The sequence below is a fragment of the Podarcis vaucheri genome (assembly GCF_965113315.1).
Source record: "Podarcis vaucheri genome assembly, chromosome: 17".
In the NCBI taxonomy this organism is placed as follows: domain Eukaryota; kingdom Metazoa; phylum Chordata; class Lepidosauria; order Squamata; family Lacertidae; genus Podarcis; species Podarcis vaucheri.
The window spans coordinates 42742961-42766293 of record NC_138755.1 but is presented as its reverse complement, the minus strand read 5'-3'; the positions used below and the strand labels follow the sequence as shown (position 1 = coordinate 42766293).

General features: G+C 47.5%; 1 protein-coding gene across 1 annotated transcript; it reads right to left on the bottom strand.

Annotated features, from left to right (window-relative positions):
- Positions 1-15394: 15394 nt before the first annotated feature.
- On the bottom strand, positions 15395-22245 carry NHLH2 (nescient helix-loop-helix 2). The gene is made up of 2 exons (XM_082204451.1): positions 21701-22245; positions 15395-17209 (listed from the first exon to the last, which is right to left on the bottom strand). Exon 2 carries the CDS (start codon positions 17207-17209, stop codon positions 16811-16813), a length of 399 nt encoding a protein of 132 aa, XP_082060577.1. The 5' UTR covers positions 21701-22245; the 3' UTR covers positions 15395-16810.
- Positions 22246-23333: the final 1088 nt, after the last annotated feature.

Genomic DNA, 23333 nt, shown 5'->3' with positions numbered 1-23333 from the left:
ATGTGCGGGAGTATGTGAGGGGGTGTGACCAATGCCAACGAGCCAAGGGGGAGAGGCGGGCACCGGCAGGTTTATTAGAACCACTACCCACGCCGGAAAGGCCATGGGAGGCAGTGGCAATAGATTTCATGACTGATCTGCCCAGGTCCAAAGGGAAAACAGCCATCATGGTTGTGGTAGACCTGTTAACCAAGATGGCCCACTTTATAGCCTGCTCACATGCGGTCACAGCAGAAGAAACCGCTAAATTGTTTGTGGAAAATGTGTTTAGGCTGCATGGCGCCCCCTTGAGGGTGGTTTCTGACCGAGGGAAACAATTTACTTCCAGGTTCTGGAGGAAGCTCATGAGCTTATTGCATGTAGAGGTGAATTTCTCAACTGCCCGTCATCCAGAAACCAACGGGCAGGCGGAAAGAGCTAATGGTGTCCTCCAGCAATATTTGAGGTGTTATGTGAATGACAGAGAGAATGATTGGGTGGAGAAGCTGGCGTTGGCAGAATTTGCCTACAACAATGCAGAGAACGTGTCCACGGGGATGAGCCCCTTTTTGGCTAATCACGGGTGTCATCCCCGAGCCTTCCCAGGGGGGGAAGGGGAGAACTGGAGCGTTCCAGCCGCAGAACAGTTCGTTGAAGAAATGGAAGCGATCCATCGCCAGCTCCAACTTAATTTAAACAGGGCGAAGGAGGAATATAAGAGGCAGGCAGACAAAACCAGAAGGGAAGGAGAAAGCATTAGGGTGGGGGACCAGGTGTGGTTGTCCACCCAAGGGTTACCATTTAAAGGAGGTTGTAAGAAGTTAAGACCCAAAAGGCTGGGCCCATTTGAAGTCACGCAACAGGTCAACCCAGTGGCTTTCAGACTCCGGTTACCGAACCACATGAAGTTGCACCCAGTGTTCCACAGATCATTGCTGTCACCGTATATAGGGGACAGAGAGGGGAGGGTCAATAGGGGACCAGCTATGGAGGAAAAAGAACACAGCTACCATGTAGCGGAGATTCTGGATTCCAGGTGGAGGGGAGAGCAAGTAGAGTATTTGGTAATGTGGGAAGGGGAGCCGGAGTCGGAAAACACCTGGGTCAGGGCAGAGGATGTAGATGACGAGGTTTTGATTGAAACTTTTCATCAGAGATTCCCTCGTAAACCCCAGCCAGTGGCGAGGTTCCGGAGGGAATACTTCGCCACCACCGACGAAGAAGAAGAGTTGGAGGGGTTCTCTGAGAAGGGGGCCCTGGAGGGGAGGTGGATGTCAGGGAACTGACATCAGAGGAAAGGGAGTTGGTAGGGCTCCCAGAGACTGGGAGAGAGTCAGCAGCCAAAGCAGGGACAAGGAGGGGGAGCGAGGGGTCTCTGGAGGAGGATCTCAGTAATGCTGAGAGAGACGCAGCAGCCCAGGCAGGAAACAGCAGGGGAGAGAAAGGGGTGAGAGACACATCCAGCGAAAATAGCGGGGAGGTGTCAGAAGCAACTGCAGGGAGACCCATGCTTCGCCGGAAGCTGCCACGTCGTGAGTCCAGGAGACGCGTTTCCGTTAAGGAACTTCTTTGCTGGAAGCGCTTCCGCAGGCAGCCACTGTCAGACTCTACTAGTGACTAGAGCAGACATGTCTGAGGAGCTCTGTCACACACAGAGGTTTGTGGGGGCCGCACAAACTCTGAAGGGGCACAATTTTAAGCACAAGCAGCTAATCATCCCCTGACAGTAACCATATCGCCAGAAACTTGATGGGAGTCTTACATCTGTCTGCCCTAATAAGTCTCCACATAGCCTAGCAGAAATATTGATCCCAAAATATTCTGACTTGGAGGTGAAAGTTAGTTCAGGCACATGGATCTGCCCTGTATTTTCCACTGTGAAGAGAGATGGAATGAATTTATCCAGCTTCTCTGCAATCTCCTTTTCCTCCTTTAGAACGTCATTGACTTCCTTGTCACACAAGATAGCAGGTGCACCAATGGTGTCCGTAACTGCTCTACAACTAATGCGTTTAAATAATTTGTTGTTTTTGTCTTGATGTTTTTAGCAATGTGTTCCTCAGCTTCTTTTCTCTTCCCTCTCCCATCCTATCCCTGCCACATCCCTTTTTGAGGTTTGTGCAGGCTTCAGTTCTGCCAACTTAATTTCTGCTGGCGCAACGTGGCTCAGCCACAACAGCCCACGGGATCCAAACTTCCCATTGTGGCAGATCTGGGGTTTAAATTGTGCAGTAAATTGGTACATGGTCAAAGTTCCAGATTAACATAATTAACAGCACAACAAAAGGGTGTGAAGAAAGATATAGTCTTGTCCCTTTGGGATCCAGAACATTCTCTTACTCATCACCACCCCCTCCGAACTGACCGCTTTTAAATAGCTTACTTTTGTCATCACGCCAAACGCTTACTTGAACATCAAACCTGCTTTATGCAGGGACTCTTAGTAGGAAGATGAAGGGAGAAGGGACTCCAAGATACTGCAGCACTGCTGCTGAGGCAAGGCCTCTTAGCAAAGGCATTAATGGCTTCTGGGAGGGCATGGCCCCTGTGTCATTAGTTGAATGCCTCCTAAAGTTATTATATTTGTTTTAAGTGTGCTTGCAGAACTCTGGGGATGCCACAATTAAAATAAGAAAAGGTATCCCCATAAATACCATCGAGAAAAACCAGGTTGTAGGATTCCTAGTGTAGATCCTAATTTCTTCTTCAATTCATAAGCACATTTGCAAACTAGGGAACTGGAATTTGAATGGTTGTACATCTAAGTGGGCAGGGACCCTGCAGGCAATTTTCCTCAAGGCTCCCTCCACCCCTCCTCCTCCTGACATAATATATAAATCAGATGTGGGACAGACACAGCTGCAACGGAACAACCAGGAGCCTTAAAGTGTGTTCCTGGCTGTTCCTTGGGAAATGGTGCTTGCATTAAATTTGTCCCAAATGGATTGGCAGCTCCTGACTGCAGCCCCCAGGCATAGCTGACCCCTGATCAAAGCCCCGCTGTGATTGGTTGCACTCTACAGTTTTCAAGTGGGGTTGGATGATAGCGCGGATCAACTGATCAGCAGTGTCTTCAACTTGGATCAAGTCAAGCTGCACAGGAAAAATAGGATGCCTGGTCTCGTGGTGATGCAAGTTGATTGATGGAGCCGTCCACCTGTCAAAGAGGCCTGTGGAGGGTGGGGGCAGAGCTAAGCATCTGACCCATTGCATTGAAAAGTTCCCCCACCCCACTTAGTTCAAGATACTGTAAAAAAATAATGATTTAAATCTCCCCCCATTAAAACATTTCATTTCTGTCTTAACAGGAACCTATGGTGGCATTCATGTTCTCCTCGGCTACCATTTCTCTTCACAGTGGATGGATGGGACGGTACCTGCTCTTGGTGGGGTTACACTCCCTCACACGGAGCAGGTGTGAAACTTGAGGATACTCCTGGATCCTTTGCTGTCGCTTGAGGCTCAGGTGGCCTCAGTGTCGGCACACCCCGGGCACCCACTGCCACAGCAGGAGCAAGGCCTGCTCACAAAGAATAGTCTCAGAGATGCTGATTGAGGTTTGCTTGTGTGGGAAAGTGAGTGCTCTAGAGTTCTCTAATCATCATGCATTTAAAATATTCAGTAAATTTAGAAATCAAGGTTTGTCACTAACCCCACAGACATCTTCATGGATATATATAACTAAAACACAGGATTGCATTCATCCCTAGATGTTATGTTGGCAATATCCAAGTCTGTATGTGCCCAGTACAATATGGGATGCAGGTGGCACTGTCGTCTAAACCACTGAACCTCTTGGGCTTGCCGATTGGAAGGTTGGCGATTCGAATCCCCATGATGAAGTGAGCTCCCGTCGTTTGGTCCCAGCTCCTGCCATCCTAGCGGTTCGAAAGCACGGCAGTGCAAGTAGATAAATAGGAGCTGCTGTGGCGGGAAGGTAAACGGCGTTTCCGTGTGCTCTGGCTTCCGTCACAGTGTCCTGTTGTGCCAGAAGCGGGTTAGTCATGCTGGCCACATGATCCGGAAAGCTGTCTGTGGACAAACACCAACTCCTTCGGCCTGAAAGCAAGATGAGTGCCGCAACCCCACAGTCGCCTTTGACTGGACTTAACTGTCCAGGGCTGGGCGATATCTGGCTTTCAACATTATGATATCTCGCTAGCTAAACATTGTGATATACTGATATATCACAATGTCTGAAATAAGGATGGAGCTATGCAGATGCATTTTCTGGCCTCGTGGTTTTTCCTAGTGATTTTTGCATAGCACACACACCATGATTCGCAATATATTGCCAGGTCAAAAATTGAATCTCAGATAAAAGGGTGAAATATCATTTTATAAAGGCAATAGTCCGATGCGTTTTAATGTTAAGTTTATTAGAAACACCACCACCACCCACATTTTAAGGGCTTAAAAAAACACCCCCAAACGCCGAAGTATCACAGAAAGTCACCATTAGGCTATGCATACAAGACTTGCTTGAATTTATGCTGACGAACCCACATGCTGATCGCACAAAAAGGTGCCGCTAAAAACTGTTTTCTTTTGCCATTTATCAGGGTCAGTCAGAAATGAATTCTTGCCTAGGTCAGATTTACTATTTAACAGGGCTTTTTTCTCTGTCGGAACTCGCCAGAACTTAGTTCTGACACCTCTCAGGTGGGCGCCATTGCCATTACGAGAGAGCAAGGGAGGTCTTCATGGAGAGTTCTGGCACCTCTTTTTCTAGAAAAAATAGCACTGATATTTAGCCATCCAGCATAGATGTCATGAGTCTTATAGCACCTTAACGGATTTATGACAGCATAAGCGTTCATGGACAACATATAGAGATATTCAAAGGTGAAGGAAAGGAAGATGCGGAGCTAACCTAATAGATACCATTGAGCGCAGCTTCTGAATTTTCTTCTGTCTATATACTAATGATGTTTCTATTTCCGAGGACGATCCCTGTTTTAGGGTGGAAAGCTGGCCAGGGACTGGAGTGACTCATGTTTTCATTCTCCCATCCGCATGGATAGGAAGCTTTTCTTCTCCGTCATGTGGCCTCCCCTCCCCCCTCCATCTCCCAAAGGAGGTGACAGACGGTCCTGTAATTTGGTTGCCTGCGCTCGACTGAAGCAACACCTGCCTCCATCCCAAGGGGGCTCAGAGGGGCTCATCCCAAACCAGCGAAGAGCCAAAGACAAATCCGAAGCCCACATCCTGGGGAGAGGGAGAGAGGAGAAGGAGAGAGATTTATCCTCTTCTTAATGGAAGGAAATGCAGAAGGGGCTTCCAGTTGACAGAGAATAAAAGAGCAAAGGGAAATGCGCCTGGTATTTAAACGACACATCCATCGACACAGAAGGGTTATATTAATTGGGTACAGGGTTATACAGTTCGGCGAAGGAAGGAAGGAAGGAAGGAAGGAAGGAAGGAAGGAAGGAAGGAAGGAAGGAAGGAATAGGAAGATGCAAAACCTATTGAAGGGACAGTAAGAAACCTAGACTGTAATAGAGGAGATAATCTCAAATATCTATTCATAGAAATGCACTGGGGAAACCCCTCGTCACGGTAGCTCCCAGATGAAACTCAACTGGCCCATTTCTCCTCCACATGAGCAGAAATAAGAAAAAGCCACCAAAGCCCATGGAAATCCTTTTCAGTATTTTACCAAACTATCCTAAGAACTTTGTTGAATTATTCATCCCTTCATCCCAACAAAGCCATACTTAAGAGGGGAAAGACTGGCGGCATGTCCTGTTTATGAGGGGTCCCGATCCCACTGCAGGAGAGACACTGCTGGACACCCAGGGCTCTCTAGTCAATAAAAATGGCAAGTTGTCACAGACAAATCATGATAGACACTTTGCCAAAAAAAAGAAAGAAAAGAAAAGAAATTAAAGGGCAAAGTCCATTTATGTAACCCAAAATGCTGCTGTCTGTGGCTGACTTGTATTTTGACACATCTGACGCACTGGCATAGGAAATAAAATTCTGTCATATAGTACTGAATGTTTACGGTTTGAGTTTGGCAGGGGAGAGAGGTTGTATATGTTCTTGTTTTTTGTTCTTACATATTTGAAAACCTGATAAAAAATAGAAAGTTGTAAAAATTATATTACATGCGTGATTAATTAAAATTGACCATACAGTATCTTGATAGCTATGAAACACTGGAGGAATTAGATGACCTTTGATAAATGAGTAGTTTGGGATAGGAGCAAAAGCTGAGCAGGGACCGGATATATTATGTCTCATATTGTATGTCCTCAACCTACTTTTGTCTCTAGCAAACAAGTTTAGCAAATTTTTATACTTGTATAACCTGTTTGACCAGAGATAGCATAGCAGATGAAATGTGTATTGTATCATTTGAATGGGTGTATCTTCCAGAATGATTGTCTGTATCCAGCCTGACCTGGGAGCCAGGAAGTCACCCATTCAAATCCTGCTTCAGTCACTAAAAAAGGTAAAGGACCCCTGATGGTTAAGTCCAGTCACAGAGTCTGGGGTTGTGGTGCTCATAGAATCATAGAATCATAGAGTTGGAAGAGACCCCAAGGGCCATTGAGTCCAACCCCCTGCCAAGCAGGAAACACCATCAGAGCACTCCTGACATATGGTTGTCAAGCCTCTGCTTAAAGACCTCCAAAGTAGGAGACTCCACCACACTCCTTGGCAGCAAATTCCACTGTCAAACAGCTCTTACTGTCAGGAAGTTCTTCCTAATGTTTAGGTGGAATCTTCTTTCTTGTAACCAGTACAATTAAAGACAGGAATGCTGGGTGCCTATGAGAATAAAAAGCTAGGCTTTACTTCTTTGTTTCCTCATAGCATAGCCCATACTATCATACAAACACCAATGTTTCTTTATCCTTTCGGCTAGTGGGCACATTTGGAATTTTGAGAAACTGCCATGGCTGCCATTGTGTGTCTGTGTATGTGTGTGTGGCATAATGCAAAATGGCTGCCATAGGAGAGGTCAAGCCTGTGCAAACCGGAACTGTATTCCCTCGCTGTGGAAACATTGATCAAACTGTATTCCATGCATTATGAATTTTAGAATTTTAGACCTTGCACACCAGCGTATAAAGTTCTGGTGGGTTCAGTTATGCCCTCAGTTATGCCATGTTGGTGACCCCTGCAGTAGACTAATAAAAATCTGGATTAGAAGGTGCAACCAAATGTAGCAATGGCCTGGAAACTTCCGTGGTGGCCTCTGGGCTTAGCTCAGCCCAACAGGTATCACATTTATTTCCTGTTGGAGAACATGACAGTCAACAATGTATCCCCATGCCAAACTGTTGTTGAATTTCTGTCTTTCTAGGTGCTGTTAAGGGCATCAGAATTGTGCTAGAACGTGCTCCTTACTGAGGCCTTTTTAAAAAGAAATGTCCACAGCATAGAACGCAGCAGATGTTTCCTTATCAGACTAAAGGGTAATGCTAAGAACAATTAGTCAGATTCTTAAAACTCCCCAAATCTGCAAATGTCTATTTAAAAGGGCACCGTCGGTATTTCTGTACATCTCCCATTCCTTTCAATAGGATTTGCAGAAGATTTCCTGCTGGGTTGTGGGGGGGGGAGTATTGAATGTTCACCTGCACTGTAACCTGAAAGTGACAAAAATGAAAACTTTTTAAAGCGCAAGATGTGTCAGCAGATGGACTGCCTCGTTCCAAGGACCAGCTGCCAACGTCGCCTTCGGCCATTTCGATGCTGCTCCCATTGAAGGTGGCACAGGAAGGATCTATTTTACAGATGCGCCGTTTAGTCATGGCTTGAGGAGCATCTGCAGTCCTGAGGATTTTAGTGCTCTGTTCATCTCAGTTAATGCAATTAAGTATTTGGATTCCAGTGAATAGTAATTGCTCCCCAAAAGCTGATCTCTGGCTTCTTTCTCACTACATTCCGTATTTTCATAGCTGTGAGATTCGGGGAGCAAGAATGGCCGCTACGCTTGAAAGTGAAACCTCTTGCTGAAAGGCTGAGCCAACTGCTAACCGGAGTACAGTGGTACCTCGGTTACAAACGCTTCAGGTTACAGACTCTGCTAACCCAGAAATAGTACCTTGGGTTAAGAACTTTGCTTCAGGGTGAGAACAGAAATCGTGCGGCAGCAGCAGGAGGCCCCATTAGCTAAAGTGGTGCTTCAGGTTAAGAACAGTTTCAGGTTAAGAACGGACCTCTGGAACGAATTACTGTAAGTACTTAACCCAAGGTACCACTGTAAGTCTTGCTTCAGCTCCTTTTTGTGCAATTTGCCGTTGGAAGCAAAAGGAAGAGTTGCTTTATTGATTAGGGATTCTTCCCCTAAAAGTATTATACTCTTGACTTTTCAAACTGCCTTGATGCTTCAAGTACAGGTTGTACAGATATATGATTTCTCCTTGGCAATTGCCCTGTTCCTTTTCATCCTTAAGGATTTGCTTTGGTGCTCCTGTGTGTACATCCTCTTTGTTTTTGTACTCATTCATCAAAAATGTGCTCAGTTTGTTACTTGCATTAGTATTCTTTCCTTCCCAAGTTAATTTTTTTGCCCCTGGCTGTGGTGTTAGTGCCACAGGGTCTCTCCTCCTGCCCAGTGGCTGCCATTTTATGTGAATAAAATGAGGCTCCAGTGCCTTGGGGGGGCGGGAGGGGAGAAATAATAACCTCCACATACAAAATGGCAGCCTGTACTTGGCAGCAACCATTTTTGGTGGCATTTTTCATTTTATCTATTGGAATGATGTAGCATCTAGCATATTGTGGGCACACAAAATGGTAGTTGCCAGGAGAAAGCTGCCAAGCAGGCAGGCAAGGCTATTCACCCCTGATGGCACAAATGGGTATCAATGGAAGTCCTGAATGGGATTCCCATTCATATAATTCATGCTTTACATTTGTTTTGGAACAGTTGATAACTGACCAAGTGGACACCATTCAGTACAATTTTACATTTGATCTGGAAATAACAACAACAACAACAACAACAACAACAACAACAACAACAACAACAACAACAACAATAATTTATGCCCCGCCCATCTGGCTGGGTCTCCTTAGCCACTCTGGGCAGCTGCCAACAGAATATTAAAAACACAATAAAACGTCAAACATAAAAAAACTTAAACTTAAACAGGATTGCCTTCAGATGTCTTCTAAAAGACAGATAGTTGCTTATTTCCTTGACATCTGATGGGAGGGCTTTCCACAGAGCAGGTGCCACTGCCAAGAAGGCCCTCTGCCTGGTTCCCTGTAACCTCACTTCTCGCACAGAGGGAATCGTCAGAAGGCCCTTGGAGCTGGACTTCAGTGTCTGGGCTGAACGATGGGGTGGAGACGCTCCTTCAGGTATATAATGCAATGGTCACACTCCTAGTGAGTGACACAAAGAGAAGTTTGTCCTCCTCTAAGCTGCCAGTCTCTTGGGATAAGTCATCAACCCAGTGCCCAGGGTCACCATGCCAACCACGATGGCCTTCACTGGTGCCTCTGGAGTCCCAGGCTGCAAACTTCCATGTTTTCCTGTTGTTGTTTTTTAAAAAGTCTCTAGCCCCCCAAGAAAGAAAGGTATAAAGCAAAATGTGCAGCTACCCTTCCAAGCAACTTCTGTGAAATAAGCAAGCTTGGTCACTGCTGCCAGTCACTGTTTTTAACCAATGAGTGAAGTCAGAACTGCAAATGTTAAGTGTGTTGTCCAGACCTGAGGCAATAGGAATCCTTAGGGTCCAAAAGAGGTGCTGTTTTCCCCTCCGCTTTCTGTGATTTCCTGTTATTTCATGCCCCCATGGCAGCCATTTTGCGACCGGCACTCCAAGCAAAAAGATTGGCAACCCCTGCCTTACAAAATATCGGGGGTAGGCAGATTGAGTGGTACTGATACATCTGGCTTTGTGACATCCACAATGCCATTTAGGATAATGTAGCTCTCGTGTGCTTCTGTCCCGATAGGCATGGTTTTGAACTGCCCATCCGTTGCCCCATGGTACCCTATGCCATGCTGCCACAAATGTATGCACAGGGTTGAAAGCACGATAAATCAGTGGAAGGTCCCCAAAGATTTCATATGCAATGAGCCCCAAACCTAACCTAGTCACAACTCTACATTTCACAACTGGGTCTATATCACTATAGCATACTGCTATTTTAATTTTTGACTTTTCATCCTAGTCTTTGGTGGCTTTGCAGCAATTTACAGAACAAGAATTTGGCGGCAGCAAACCTGCATTCGGCTGCCATTGCCGGAGCCCTTCGACTGTGTCACTGCAGTTATGCATGAAACCACTAACTTTCTCCTGCCAGATGTTTCTTTATTTATTATTTCGCCAACTTATATAGGCTGCTCGGCATGTATGAAAGTATCTCAGAGCCGTTTAGAATCAGGAGACAAAGACTCTAAACGAACAAAGAGTCAAGGACACTAAAACATGGAAAATAAATGTGTGTATGCAGAGAACAAACAACCAAGAGATAAAAGCATCCAAAGAGATGGGGGTGGGGAATCACATACTCAAGATTACTCATCAGGTCTTGAGAGGCCACCGTTGTGCTCCCGCTAACAAGGAGACCATGCAATTCAGTACCATTCACACATGCACTCAGAAACCAAGAAATGGATTAAGTACACATCCCTTTTCCAAATCACAATCTGTATGTACTCAAAATAATACAGTAGTAATAATAATAATACATAGTGTTGGTCTAGCAGGGAGATGCAAGCTCTGCAGGAGGGCAAAAACCTTTAGTGCAACCAACCAGAATCACACAAAAGAGTGAGCAAACTCTCCTTTAAAAAAAGGGGGGGGGGAATTGCATGACTGGGAGAGAATGAGAGTGGCGCCATACTTTGCCCCTTAAAGGCTTAATTGATTTTATTGTGGCATTGCTTTTGTGGACTGGAGCCTCTTTCAACAGATGCAAGAAGTGTCATCTTCAGCTGCCCATTATAAACTCTATGACATATCTCTTGCATTTCCTCCTGGGGTCCTGTTTACATCCACATAGCTCAACTGCTGGAGCATGAGACCCTTCATCTCGGGGTCGTGGGTTTGAGCCCATGCTGGGCAAAAGGTTCCTGCACTACAGAGCGCTGGACCAGGTGACACTGGTGGTCCCAACTCTACGACCCCCAACCACCACTGTATCCAAGAGGCATTATTGAGGCACAACACTAATAGTCACTCACAGCATTGCATTAGTGGGCCATTTCCCAGATACTGTTCTGTCTCGCTGACGGAGCTCTGGCCTGCCTGTGAGAGGCTCCAGGAAGACCCTGGTCTCACATAGCAAAGTGGACTGAGTTCATTACATTTCACAAGCACTTCATAAGTAATATGTTCCCTATGTGGAGATAGTCTCTAGAGCAAAGAGAGAGGAAAGTGTCTTTGAAGCACTGCATGGGATGGGAACACAATTCACAGTAGCCCGGTTCAAACAGATGTAGCAAAAGAAAAACAGAGCATAGCATACATGACAATCTACATGGGGTTTTTTTCCTTCCTGGCTTTCTGCTATATTATCCACCCTTAATCCCTTTTATTTCTGCCTTGATCTGCTCAGTTCATTGTTTGGAGGTTTCAAGTCAATAACACCATGAGATCCATGGAACATTTACTCAAAATTGAAATCCATTTGTTTTTAAATTCTTCATTCGATGAAAACATCCCTGTTTCTTTAAGAATTTGCAAGCCCCCGGGGATACGATTGTTTTCGCAATCATCTCTCAATGCTTTCCCTGAGTTTCTAATTTCATGTTGTTCATAAATGTTGCTATTTATCCCAAAGAACTGAGTCACTCGGTGTATTCCTCACAGAACGGTGGATTTGTAAGAGACCCCAAAGGTCATTAGTCCAACTCCCTGCCCTGCCCTATATTTAAAAATGAAAACACATTCACATGTGTGGGCGCATGCGTACATTGGCTTAATATTTTTTGCTATTTAATAACACTATAATCACAAGATCTTTAATGCTTGCTGGTGTTGTTAAACAGATTTAACTTTATTTTTTCCTTTTGTTCTAATAATGTGGAGTATTTTGAATTGGTGCTGTTTTTGTACTTGTTATATGTCTGTATACATTATGTCTATGACAGACCACTATAGTAGAAAAGAGTTTGGTTTAGTTATATTTAGGCTACTATATACATTACCATTCTGTTTTGTGTAATCATATCCCCATCTGAAGGTGTGGTTTTTTTAATGTAGGGAAAATCTAACACATGAAGTGACCTTGAGGAGTTTTCCCCAGTGCAGTAGATTCATGGCAGACAAAAGATTTGCACAATGCAAGATGGAGTGGTGGTCATTAGCTTAGACACCTTTAAAGGGAAATGTGACAAATTCGCAGAGGAGAGGCTATCAGGTTAGCCATGAGCACTAAATGAAACCTCCACAAGCAGCAAACCTCTCGGCATCAGTTGCTGGAAATGGTGGGGTCGGGCTGTGGCCTTCAGACCCTCTTCCTGACAGGCCAGCTTCTGACCCCCAGATATAATAAAGGCATCCACGAAAAACGATGACACACAGAAACAAACTAAGGCATGCACACATACTGAGACGAATGAGATGTAATTTGATTTTCTTTTTTCTTCGAAGGAACAGAGATGTATTTACAGCAGTGTGACTAGTTCCTCGGCACTAGGCGCTGAGCCAAGGGGGGCATCCCAGGGTACCACAACTATGGCAGAACAGAAGGCAAGAGGCGGGGGCTGCAAAATTGGGGCCCTGCTCAGGCCACCGCCAAAATTTGAAAGACCAAAGTCCATCCTGGAAGGAAACCATCCCTTGAGTTTCTGCTAGCCAACTGGTACAAACTCTCTTCCTGACCCTGAATCATCTAGTTGCTCTTTTAATAAGCTTTCTCTTTCTTTATCACCTCCTGGTCTTCTCCCTTCTTTTCTGCTTCCAGTTATCTTCATCTATTTCCACGCTTGGATCACCTCACCTCATTTCCCCGACATGCAAAATCCCTGCCAATTGATCTTCTACTCCTGTATTTGGTCTTCAATAAACTCTTTCTCCTAGCAGCACACTCTTGAAATTTCCTGTGACGTCCCCCATCTTCCTTTCTACCAGCCTATTGGTCTTCAGACATCCTTTTTAAGCTACACAACTAACACACCTCGAGTTACTGCCCCGCTTCTTGAGTTGTTCTCTCACAACCCACTCCAGCTTTCCATCCTCTCTGCACATCTAAAATTACACTTTGTAAATTGCTTTCTTCTCTCCCTCCTCTTGGCTCCCTTGCAACCTTTGATATGGCTGATCTTTCTACTTCAGTTGCTCCCCAGCCCTTCTTCTTAGTCCTTCACTTTGCACTCTTCCTCATAGTCATTTAGTCAGTTAATACTTTCTGCAGCTAATACTTTCTGCCCTTCTGGGTCTTCTAACAACTCCAGATGTCTTCCCTATGCTACTTTTTTCCTATATACCTGATCACCACCTTGATATAGGGGGAAACAAACAAGCAAATCCATGTCTTCTAATTTAAGTATTCCCTATGCTATTTTATTTCTCTCTCCATCGATATTCTCAATCCTCACTCTTCTCAACAGGCTGATCTTTGATTTCTCACTTTTCTGTTCCTGCACTTGTTTTCAAGCTAAATTTTTCATTTGTTTTAAACTTATTGAAATCCCTTCCTCTCCCCCTAGCGCCTTGCCCTGCCAAAAACTGTAATTTATGGTATTTAACCATTTCATATGTAAACTGCTTTTGTTTTCCCATTTCACTGCTTGAGCTCATCTCAGAGCTTGCACGGGGATCTAATTTTGCCTCTTCTCTTTGCTGCCTCCTTCTGTTTCAAAGTTCTTATATGCTTCTTCTTACCTTTAAAGGTAACCATGGACTTGGGACTTTCTTACTTTCTCTTTAGTTGCCTTCTCACTAGCCTTCTAGTGCCTAGCAGGTAAAAATGGGAGGGCTTTGCTGAGTATTGCAATCCCCTAGCCCAGTGCTTTTTTTCTGGGGGGGGGGATGCAGGGAGACGCATACCCCTAAACATTTTGTGAATCTAAGTTTGGCCTCATTGAGGGGCAGTATTTCAATATGAGTAGGAAAAGGAGAGTACCCCTAAGCATGTTTTTGGGGAAAGCACTGCCCTGGCCCATGGCTTTGTACCACCCCAGCTCTAGTCTGTTTATTTATAAGGTTTCCAGCAGATAGACAGCAGCCAAAGATAAAAATAAAAAAGTCTGTCAGATCCACCAGTCTCTTCCCAGTGTGTGCCATCCTTCAAGCCTCTACTGTTCCTGAATTATAACACTCAACATTTCTATAATGGACTTTACATGCATTAACCCAGTAATCTTTACAAGCGCTTGTTAAACCTATTATCCCCAAAGGGTTCTCATAGGACAGGCTGCTGCCTCCTGGGGCTGAGCTGAACCAAGGACATCCCATCCCTCTCTTAGTCAACAAGACCGGACTAAAACTAGTGCTCTGCGGGTCACACACAATGCCAAATATGTCCAAATTCTTAATGTTCAGCTGCCTGCGTACCATCCTCATGTGCTCAAGCATGTATGGTTTGGCTTGAGCATTTATTGCAATCTGCTCCCCAAGATCCAGCTCAACAGTACCAGATTCTTACCAAACCCTTTAAAGCTCAAGCTTTTATGGCAGGTGCTTCCATGGACTCCATGCAATTTGAAGCTAGAGCAAAGGCATCCCAGGTAGCTGCTAGACTGTGGCTAAAGTCCTGGAACGCTGATGCTGCCTCTAAAGTAAACCTTTCCACTGAACCTTTTTCAGGCGGTCAGCTTTTTGGAGAAGTGGCTTTGAAAGATGTCCTTACAGAATCAAAAGATAAGAGAAAAATCTTGCTGACCCAAAGAGATGACAAGCGCCCTACCAGGCATTTATCTTCCTACTCTTCTCACTTTCGTCCCTTTTGCTCCCAGAATAGGCAAAGGGACATCAGATTCAGACCTCAATTCTTTAGAGCAGCAGCAGCAGCAGTCAAGTGTCCCATTTTATTCTATCTAGTTTTCACTCTTTTGCGTTTTTCTCTACAGATCAAAGTTGCAATCTGACTTACCTGGGAGTAAGTCCCATAGAACTCCATTGGACTTACTTCTCAGTAGATGCGCACACTACTGCACTGCAAAAGGGTATTAATAATAATCAGCAAATAAGAGGACAATCTAATTTCCAAAGGATCATACACATATATATACACAGTGGGAAGGAATAAACTATTTTATATGCATAATACTTGTGCAGTACTATAGGACTAGCTATCTAAACACAGACAAACAAGAGTGATTTCCTGTTTCTCTGTGCAGAGTCCAGTGGGACTATCTATTACCGAGATTACTGCAAAAGTTCCACACATTTCAGGTGGCTTAGAAGGGAGGTACTCTTAATGGATTGTACGCTTGGAATAGCTGGTGTCTTGTTTTTGTTTCACCTTAAGGGGGGGGGGAACAAACCAAAATTAAAAACATTGGGGGGAAACCAGTTTTGCTTTATAATTTTATTTATATGCAAAACAGTGCACCATTCATGAGAGATATGAAAAACGCTTCCAATAGAAACCAGATTTTCTATTTTCACTACAAAATATTGCCTTATACAAAGCAACACACACACACACACCCAAAAACCCTGAAAAAGACTAAAATCTTTGGATAACAGATGGTTTTCTTTCTTTCTTTCTCTAAAACGTACTTTTGTTTTAAGAGATTCACAGCAAAAGAGCATGAAACATTTTCTGGTTGTCAACTTTTTTGGTTGTCATAAAGGAAAGTAGTCCTGTTTCTTCCCTTAAAAAGAACAAAACAAAAAAGTCTGTAAAAACACACATACATATACACACGCTCACAAAAGGACAGACATATGGACAAACAAACAAAAACTACTTCCCTTATAAATGGTTTGCAAAATACCTTTTAGACAGAATTACAAGTCAGAATAACCATACACATTAAAAAAAACAAAAAACTTCAAGTGAAGTGCTAGTTTTGATTCCACACACAAAATAAATTCTCAAGGACAAAGTCTGAATATATAAAATACGCTTAGAAACAGGGGAAGTGGTGCAATAAATCCAGAGCAAAACGAAACCCACAATCTGCTTCCCAACAAACACTTCCAAAGTCAGACAATTATTCCACAGAAGAAGAAAATGTAAACACTTGACTATAGAAAACCAGTTGGCACAAAAGTCTTCAACGCAAAACCTTTACCATTCCCAAAATTTTAAAAAATAATCTCGGGGGAAAATACTCTACTTCTGCTAACCCAAAATAAAAAATAAATAGTTACTTTTGAACTGCACTCCTGGATCACATGTATTAAGGTCGCAAGCAGTCGAGACTTTTTGGATCTAGAGAAAGGGGCACTTTGACAGCTCAGGGTCTTTTGTGGGTTTTGTTTCCTCCCGCCCCCAAAAGAAGATCTCCACTTTCTGCAGTGGGAGCTGCCCGGTGGGTGGGGGGGGGGGGAACTGGCACGCGGCAACCCACCCGTGGGAACCCCTGGGGGGGAGGGACCCGGTCCATTTCAAGTTTCTCTGTTAGGGCCCGATTCAGGAAAGCCCTTTAAGGCACGAGCTTAAAGCCAAGGGATCTCCCGCCAAGCTGCCGTCGGGATCTTAAACACTTTGCTGAATTGGGACCCTACCGCGGAGCGGGGATCAGAAGGAAGAGGCGCGCCGGGAGAGCGCGCCCTTGGGGCGCAGGAAGCCGCGTGGAGCGCCCGGGGCGCTCGGCTTCCAGTGCGGACAGCGCCTCTGCCAAGCGCCGGGGGAGCCTGGCTGGGACGGGCCTTCGGGGGACCCCTGCCGGCTTGCCACTGCCGCCAACCCCACCCCCCCCCCGGGCCCCGGGTGTCTTGCCCTCTCCGCCCCGCCTGCCCTACACGTCGAGGACGTGGTTGAGATAGGAGATGTAGCAGATGGCCAGGCGCAGGATCTCGATCTTGGAGAGCTTCTTGTCGGGCGGCAGCGTGGGCAGCAGCTTGCGCAGCTCGGCGAAGGCCAGGTTGAAGGCCTCGACGCGGATGCGCTCCCGGGTGGCGTGCGCCGAGCGGTACTTGGCGGTGGCGCGGCGCCGGCGGCGCTTCTCCTCGCGGCTCAGCGGCTGCGGAGGGTGCGGCCCCGGGCGACCCTCGCCGCCTCCCGCCCCGTCGCCCTCGGGCGCCTCCAGGTCCGAGGCGCAGCAGCTGCGAAGCCCCTTGGCCTCCAGGGACTCCGGGTCCGACGGCGCCGACGACGGGTGGTCCGAGTCCAGCGCCTGGTCCGGGCTGAGCATCATCTGGCAAAGAGAGAAGGCACCGTCAGCAGCGACGCCCAGAAAGAAGCGGAGCGCCAGACCCTCACCCTCGACGGCAGCCTGGGAGCCCAAGCCTCAAGCAGAGGTGTTTTGTTTTTTCCTTACGGAGAAGAAACACCTTGGTAAGCAAAAGGAAATAACTTCCAGCAGTGCTTGATTTATAACATAGAATACAACTGCTTTATAATATAATTGTGGGGCGTCCAGAAAGTGGAAAGCGGCGCAGCTTCACAAGAACCTGAAGAACATTCCCAAAGTATAATTCGAAACGAGCCTCTTACGTGTGCACGTAAAGTAAGTACACAAACTCAATGAGAGGTGTGAACTTCCTTTTGCTGGACAATCTCATTTATACTATGGAATGGTCTTCGGTATCTCTTGATGCTTTTGCTCATTTTGAGAACAGATCTATCCATATTCTGCAAATAAAATTTCTTTTGATACCATACCATGCTACACTGAAATGTTTGAATGTTTATTTGACTGTCCTTGAATCTCCCGGCCGAACCAGTGTGGCGCGCCAACACGCCTGGAAAACCACGGGGTTGGCCTCTCCCCTCCCTGCGACTGGCGCGAGCTTTGCAGTGCAAGCTTTGCATTGGAGGAATCCCGTTTCCATCAACTGTGGCTCCGAAGGAGCTGGAGAGGGACCAGGCAAAGAGAGCCAGGAAGCTCTGGGCGAGGGCAGCTGGGAGGCAGGAGACGGGCACAGAAGTACTTCCAAGCGGGCAAAGCACTTCGCCCTGCACAGCCCTTGCCGTATTTGTTTGTTAAATTTGTAGAGCGCCCTTCACCCGAAGATGTCAGGCTGGCTCACAATAGAGAAATGCAAGATCAAATTACAAAGCGTGAAAAAACTTGCCAAGAATTCTCCCCCTCTCCCGCGCACAAGTGCATGAAAAAGCACATAGGTTGTAAATCAGCTCAAGGTTTGGCTGAAGAGGAACGTTTTTGCCTGGTGCCTAAAGGTGAACAGGGGCAGACTTCGGTAATTTTTCGTAATATGGCGCCAGGTGTGCAGCCGACATTTGGTGCCCCCCAATGGGTCTTCGCAACTCTGGATCTTCTCAGTCTTGTGCCCTCTTGGCTCGGCACCCTGTGCGGGAGAACCACCTGCGCCACCATAAATCTGGCGCTGAGCAAGGAAGGCGCCAGGCGAGCCTTCTCGGGGGTGAGCATTGCACAAACGAGGACCCACCTCAGAAAAGGCCCGTTCGGTTGACGGTGCCAACCGAGAGAGCAGCATGTAGACATGGGCAGCGTTTGGGGCGTGCAGAGCGCTGCGTAACGACCCTTGAGCCATTCTCCTTCCAGGGGGCTGCCAGGACCCCCGACTGGTCCATAGGCAGTTGCAAACGGGGCGGGCGGCGTGGGTGGGGGTGTGCCTTGTCTAGGCCACCTGTCTAAGTCCAAAGGAGAAGCGAGACTCAAAGCAGGGACCTGCATAGAGCCAGAGTCAGAGCTATGTCTCTTTAGCCACCACGGCCGCGCTGCCCAAACTCCCAAACAACTGTCCATAACGCGCGCCCTCTCTCTCTCTCTCTCTCTCTCTCTCTCTCTCTCTCTTCACACACAAGCAATATTATTGCCGTTTTTACGTTGCTGTTCTTTTACAATTGCGTTTACATCCCTATGCTATCGATACCAATCTGCCAGCACAACATTTTCAGCAATTCAGGCAACACATTGAGGGCGGGCAGGATGGACTCTTATCCAGCTTCTTGATCAACGGGGGCTTATTAACATTATCATAGAATCATAGAATTCCACCGAGCTGGGAGGGACCCCTGGGGTCATCCAGTCCAGCCCCCTGCAAGGCAGGGATCTCAACGGGCCCGAACATTTCATAGACGGGAGGGCGGGGGAAAGGAGAGAAAGCTTAAAGGAAGGGCTCTGTAGCCGCTTTTGTTGGACCTACTATGTAACCGGGCCGTTAATCGTTCTTATCTATTCTGATTTATACACTTTGTCTTAATTTATAGCTGCGCGGGCACGCTCAAAAAAGCCCGCTGAATTCGTTTGCAAAAGAAAAATAACAATAGCCTTAGCAATCCAAGCCATAGCTCCCTGGCTGCTCCCAAACCACGGAATCGACATTAAATGTTTCGAGGTGCGCTATCCTACAAAGGTTTCTTCGGAAGTGATGGAAGCTGTCTTAAAGAGGGACACGCTCCCACGTAAAGGGGGTGTGGGAGTGACGCAAATAAGACTGGTTTTGTGTTCCCGCTTTCTAAATCCAAATCCAAAAGTTACGTTGCCATTGCTAAGGAGAGGCCAGTTCTCAACTCAAAAGGCCGCCCCGCTCCCAGGCTGAGCCTCGAATCCGACCTCGGCGTGAAATACAGAAAGTCAGACTATTTGGGGAGCTATTTGTGGTTTGTTGCGCCTCGCTAGCGGATGCCAACGCGGTGAACGTCGAGGAATGTGGTTTTTAAGTCGGCGAAGGCCCCCCTGCTGGACATGGGGGTGTTAAAATGCCAACGTGGGGCACTCTTAGTTGGGCATCGGAAGGAGAGCGTGCCCTCCTCTCCTGGTGAGAATCTCAGCTCCCGAAGGCGATCCCTTTTCGAGTCACCACCTAACAATGGACCAGACAATGCAAGGTCCGAGATCAAGATTTCGACCGTCGGGAATAGTTGACGCTGCGAGGATCCAACTACCGGTACATTAAAAGCAGCAACCTTAGGGAGAAAGCGCCGGGCGTTGTTTTTGTTCAAGGATCCTATTTCTTTTAGCGTCCGGTGGTTTTCCTTGCGCGCGTAGGAGCAGGCGACGCGGGGGGGGGGGCTGTTCAAAGGGATGTTAACATGTTGCAAAAAAGGGGGGCCTGTTTTGCAATCTGTGCTTCCCCCCCGCGGCAAAGCAGCTCCCCGCCCCGCCGCTTTCAAATGCATATACCAGAACAATGTTGTGAACCGCCCTGTGACTTTCAGATGAAAGGCGGTATACAAATACGTATCATTCAGGGGCACTTAAACTCTCTCGGCTCCGGCAGATTTAGTTTGCTTAGCAGGTGAAGGAAGTGCGGGGCAGCAATCAGGTGCACGTGCGAAGCTAAGCGGGGTCCGCTCAAATGGACCCCAAGCTGAGCTTCCTGCCCCGTCGGGGGGTGGAGTAGATGGCCCTCGGCGCCCCTGAGAGGCTGGAGTCGGAGGAGGAGGGAGAGCGGCCCCCAGCCAGGCCCCTCGGACCCACAAGTGGCTCCCCGGCCACCTCGGTTGCCCCAGCGAGCGCCTTTCCGGAGCCGCCCTGGCTCGGGATCGGAGCGCGCCCCCGGGCGAGGATCCGGAAGGGCCCTCGCCACCCATCGCCAAGGGAATGAGCGCGCCTTGCCATCTGTCAGGGAGACCTTCCAGGGACACGCGGACATCTCAGAAAACAATAGAGTGCCAAGCAGGAGAGAAGACCTGGGGGGAACTTGGGGGGAGGGGAGGGGAGGGTGAAGTTCCTGAGTAGCTGGAAAGGCGATGGGGAGGGGAGAGGGTCCCTGAGGACGAGGACAAGCATCAATTAAATTGTTTGTATTATTATTATTATTATTATTACTATTACTATTACTATTACTATTACTATTATTGCCAAGGCTTTGCAAAGCTCAGTGTTTTCGTTTGATTACCAAAAATGACACACCGCCCTGGGATCTGTGGTTAAATGGTGGCATATAAATCGAAATCATCATCATCATCATCTAAAAGGTCCCCTCCCGTTTAATGCCAGAGGAAATCATTATTATTACAAAGGATTTAAAGGAGAGCGGTAGAAATAAATATTGGGGAGCGATGGGGAACAGCCTGCCCTGGAAACCTGGCGCTGCGCAGGATCTCCGAAGCCCACCGGTGTTATTTGGCAAACAATGAGCCAATTACGGAAGTGTTGCTTTTGTCCCCGGTTCCGGGGGTTGAACCCGGAGAAGAAGATCTCGGGGACTGGGGAGGCGACGCGTTTCTCTCCGAAGTTGCTATCGGGTGTTTTTTAAAATATATATAAAACAGGGGAAAATGCGTTTAAGATTTAAAAATAATAATACTAATATTCACAAGGAAATAATAGTCCAGCTGAAAAGCAAACGAACAACGCAAGCGGAAAATAATGTTTTTGGAAGGCTCCTAACAAGTCGAGGGTCTGTATGGGATTTCCAGCGCATTTGGAAGGCGAGGGCTCGGCGGGGCTTCGGAGCCGAAGTTCTGCGCTGGAAGCCGGCTTTGCCCGAGCGAGCCTCGGATTTCGAAGGCATTTATTTCTGCTTGCCAAGTAAATCTATATACTTAGGCTGGCGACCCGAGGGAAGGCGCCTCCCCGGAGCGTGGGTCTTCAGAGCCCTTTTAAAAAGCATCATCATCATCATCATCATTTTTGAATTTATTTTTTAAGGCATCTTCTTACGCAAATCCCTACGGCCTACCCGAGCCATCGCCCTGTTTTCCCTTCCTGCCCTCACCTGGGGCGCGTGAACATTTTTTGAAAGGACTTTACCTTGCAGGAGCCTTGGCGACACCCTTCCTTGCAACGCCTCCGGCCCCCTTTTTCCGCGCCTCAAATAAAATTCCAGCAGGGGTTCATCTTAGTCTTTGGACATGAAACAGGACAAAAGGAGAAACGGGGAGAGAGATAGAGGGGGGCGGGCGGGGGGGGGGAGTGATCCACATATGAAAAATAAATAAAAAATAAATCCTATCGCTAGACCGGAATCGTTTTCATCGCTTCGCAGAAATGGAGGAAGAGAGCGCAACTGTCTACAAACGAGAAATAAAATGCACTAGGGGGGAAAAACAAAAACATCCGGGGGGGGAGGAGATGCGGGGGGGGGGAGAGAAGGACACCTCGGCAGGTCTCTAAGCAGGTCTCTCTAAGGCCAGAGGAGGCTGAATTGTGGCTCGATGCTCCCAGGGGCGCTGCTCAGCCGGCGCCTCCTGCCATAATCGGGGCGCGCAACAAAAGAGATGGTGCGCGAAGGAGGACGGAGAGCGCGGTCCTCTCCGCGGGCGCGCAAGGCGGCGGCGGCGGGCCCGACGGGGCTTTTGTTCCTGCTCCTTCCTCCCTTCTCCGTCGCCCCTCGCCGCCTTGGCCCTTCTGCCGGAGGAAGGAGGGAGCCCGGGCCGGCCGCGGGGCTCCGCGCTGCCCATCAAGGTCTGGAGGGGGCCCACCAAGCAGCCGGGGGCCGGCCTCTCCGGGAAGGGGGCTGGGGGGGGTGGAGAGATGCGTCGGGATCCCCCGCAGGTTCCGGTGGATTCGTGTCCCGGAGAAGCGGCTGGCTATAAAGGCGCGGGAGGGAGGAGGCGCCGGCCGCGTCGAAGTTGCTACCCAATGGGCGATCCCATTGGACTGCCAGCCAGAGGCGCGTCGCTTAATTGGACTTGACATCTGTCACCGGGTGGGAGTTTCGGGGCCCCGAGATTGCCAGCCAGCCAGCCAGCCAGCCAGCCGCTCGGAGGGCAGCATCCGCGGGAGAGGAGAGATGGAGATGCGCGAGCCGAGGAGGATTCACACGTGCACCTTCGGCTTCCGCTGGGGCTCGCGTGTGTGGAGCTGTCGCCGGCCTTGCTGCTAAAGCTGCCCAACCCCGCAGTCCCGCATCCTCTGCAAGAAGAAGCAGAACCCTCGCCACCCCTGACCTCAAGCACTAGGAGGTGGTGGTTGTTGATGATGATGATGTAGATTCAGAAGGGGTCCCAGGGTCATCTAGCCCAACCCCTGCTAAAGAATCCATGAAAGAGGGCCATCCAAGCTCTGTTGGAAAACCTCCAACGAAGGAGAGCCTACCACCTTCGGAAGGAATCCCTTCCACATTTCTTGCTATAAGAAATTCATCATTTGTTGTCATTTGAATCCACTAGTTCAGGTCGTGCCCTCTAGTGCCTTCTTCCTCTTCCTCCTCCTCTTCCTCTTCCTCTTCCTCTCCTTCTCCTTCTTTGGCAAGCATGCAGGGCCACGCATTCTGGCGAAATGTGTTTGTTGTATTTGTTTTTATTTCCTAAGATTTATAACCTCTTGATTGCAAAAAAAAACCCCAAACCCAAACCTAACCACCTGCCAGTGGTTTACAAAAAGATAACACTGTAAAATCAACAAGAATTTGCAATCGTACTTTAAAACATACACAAGTAAA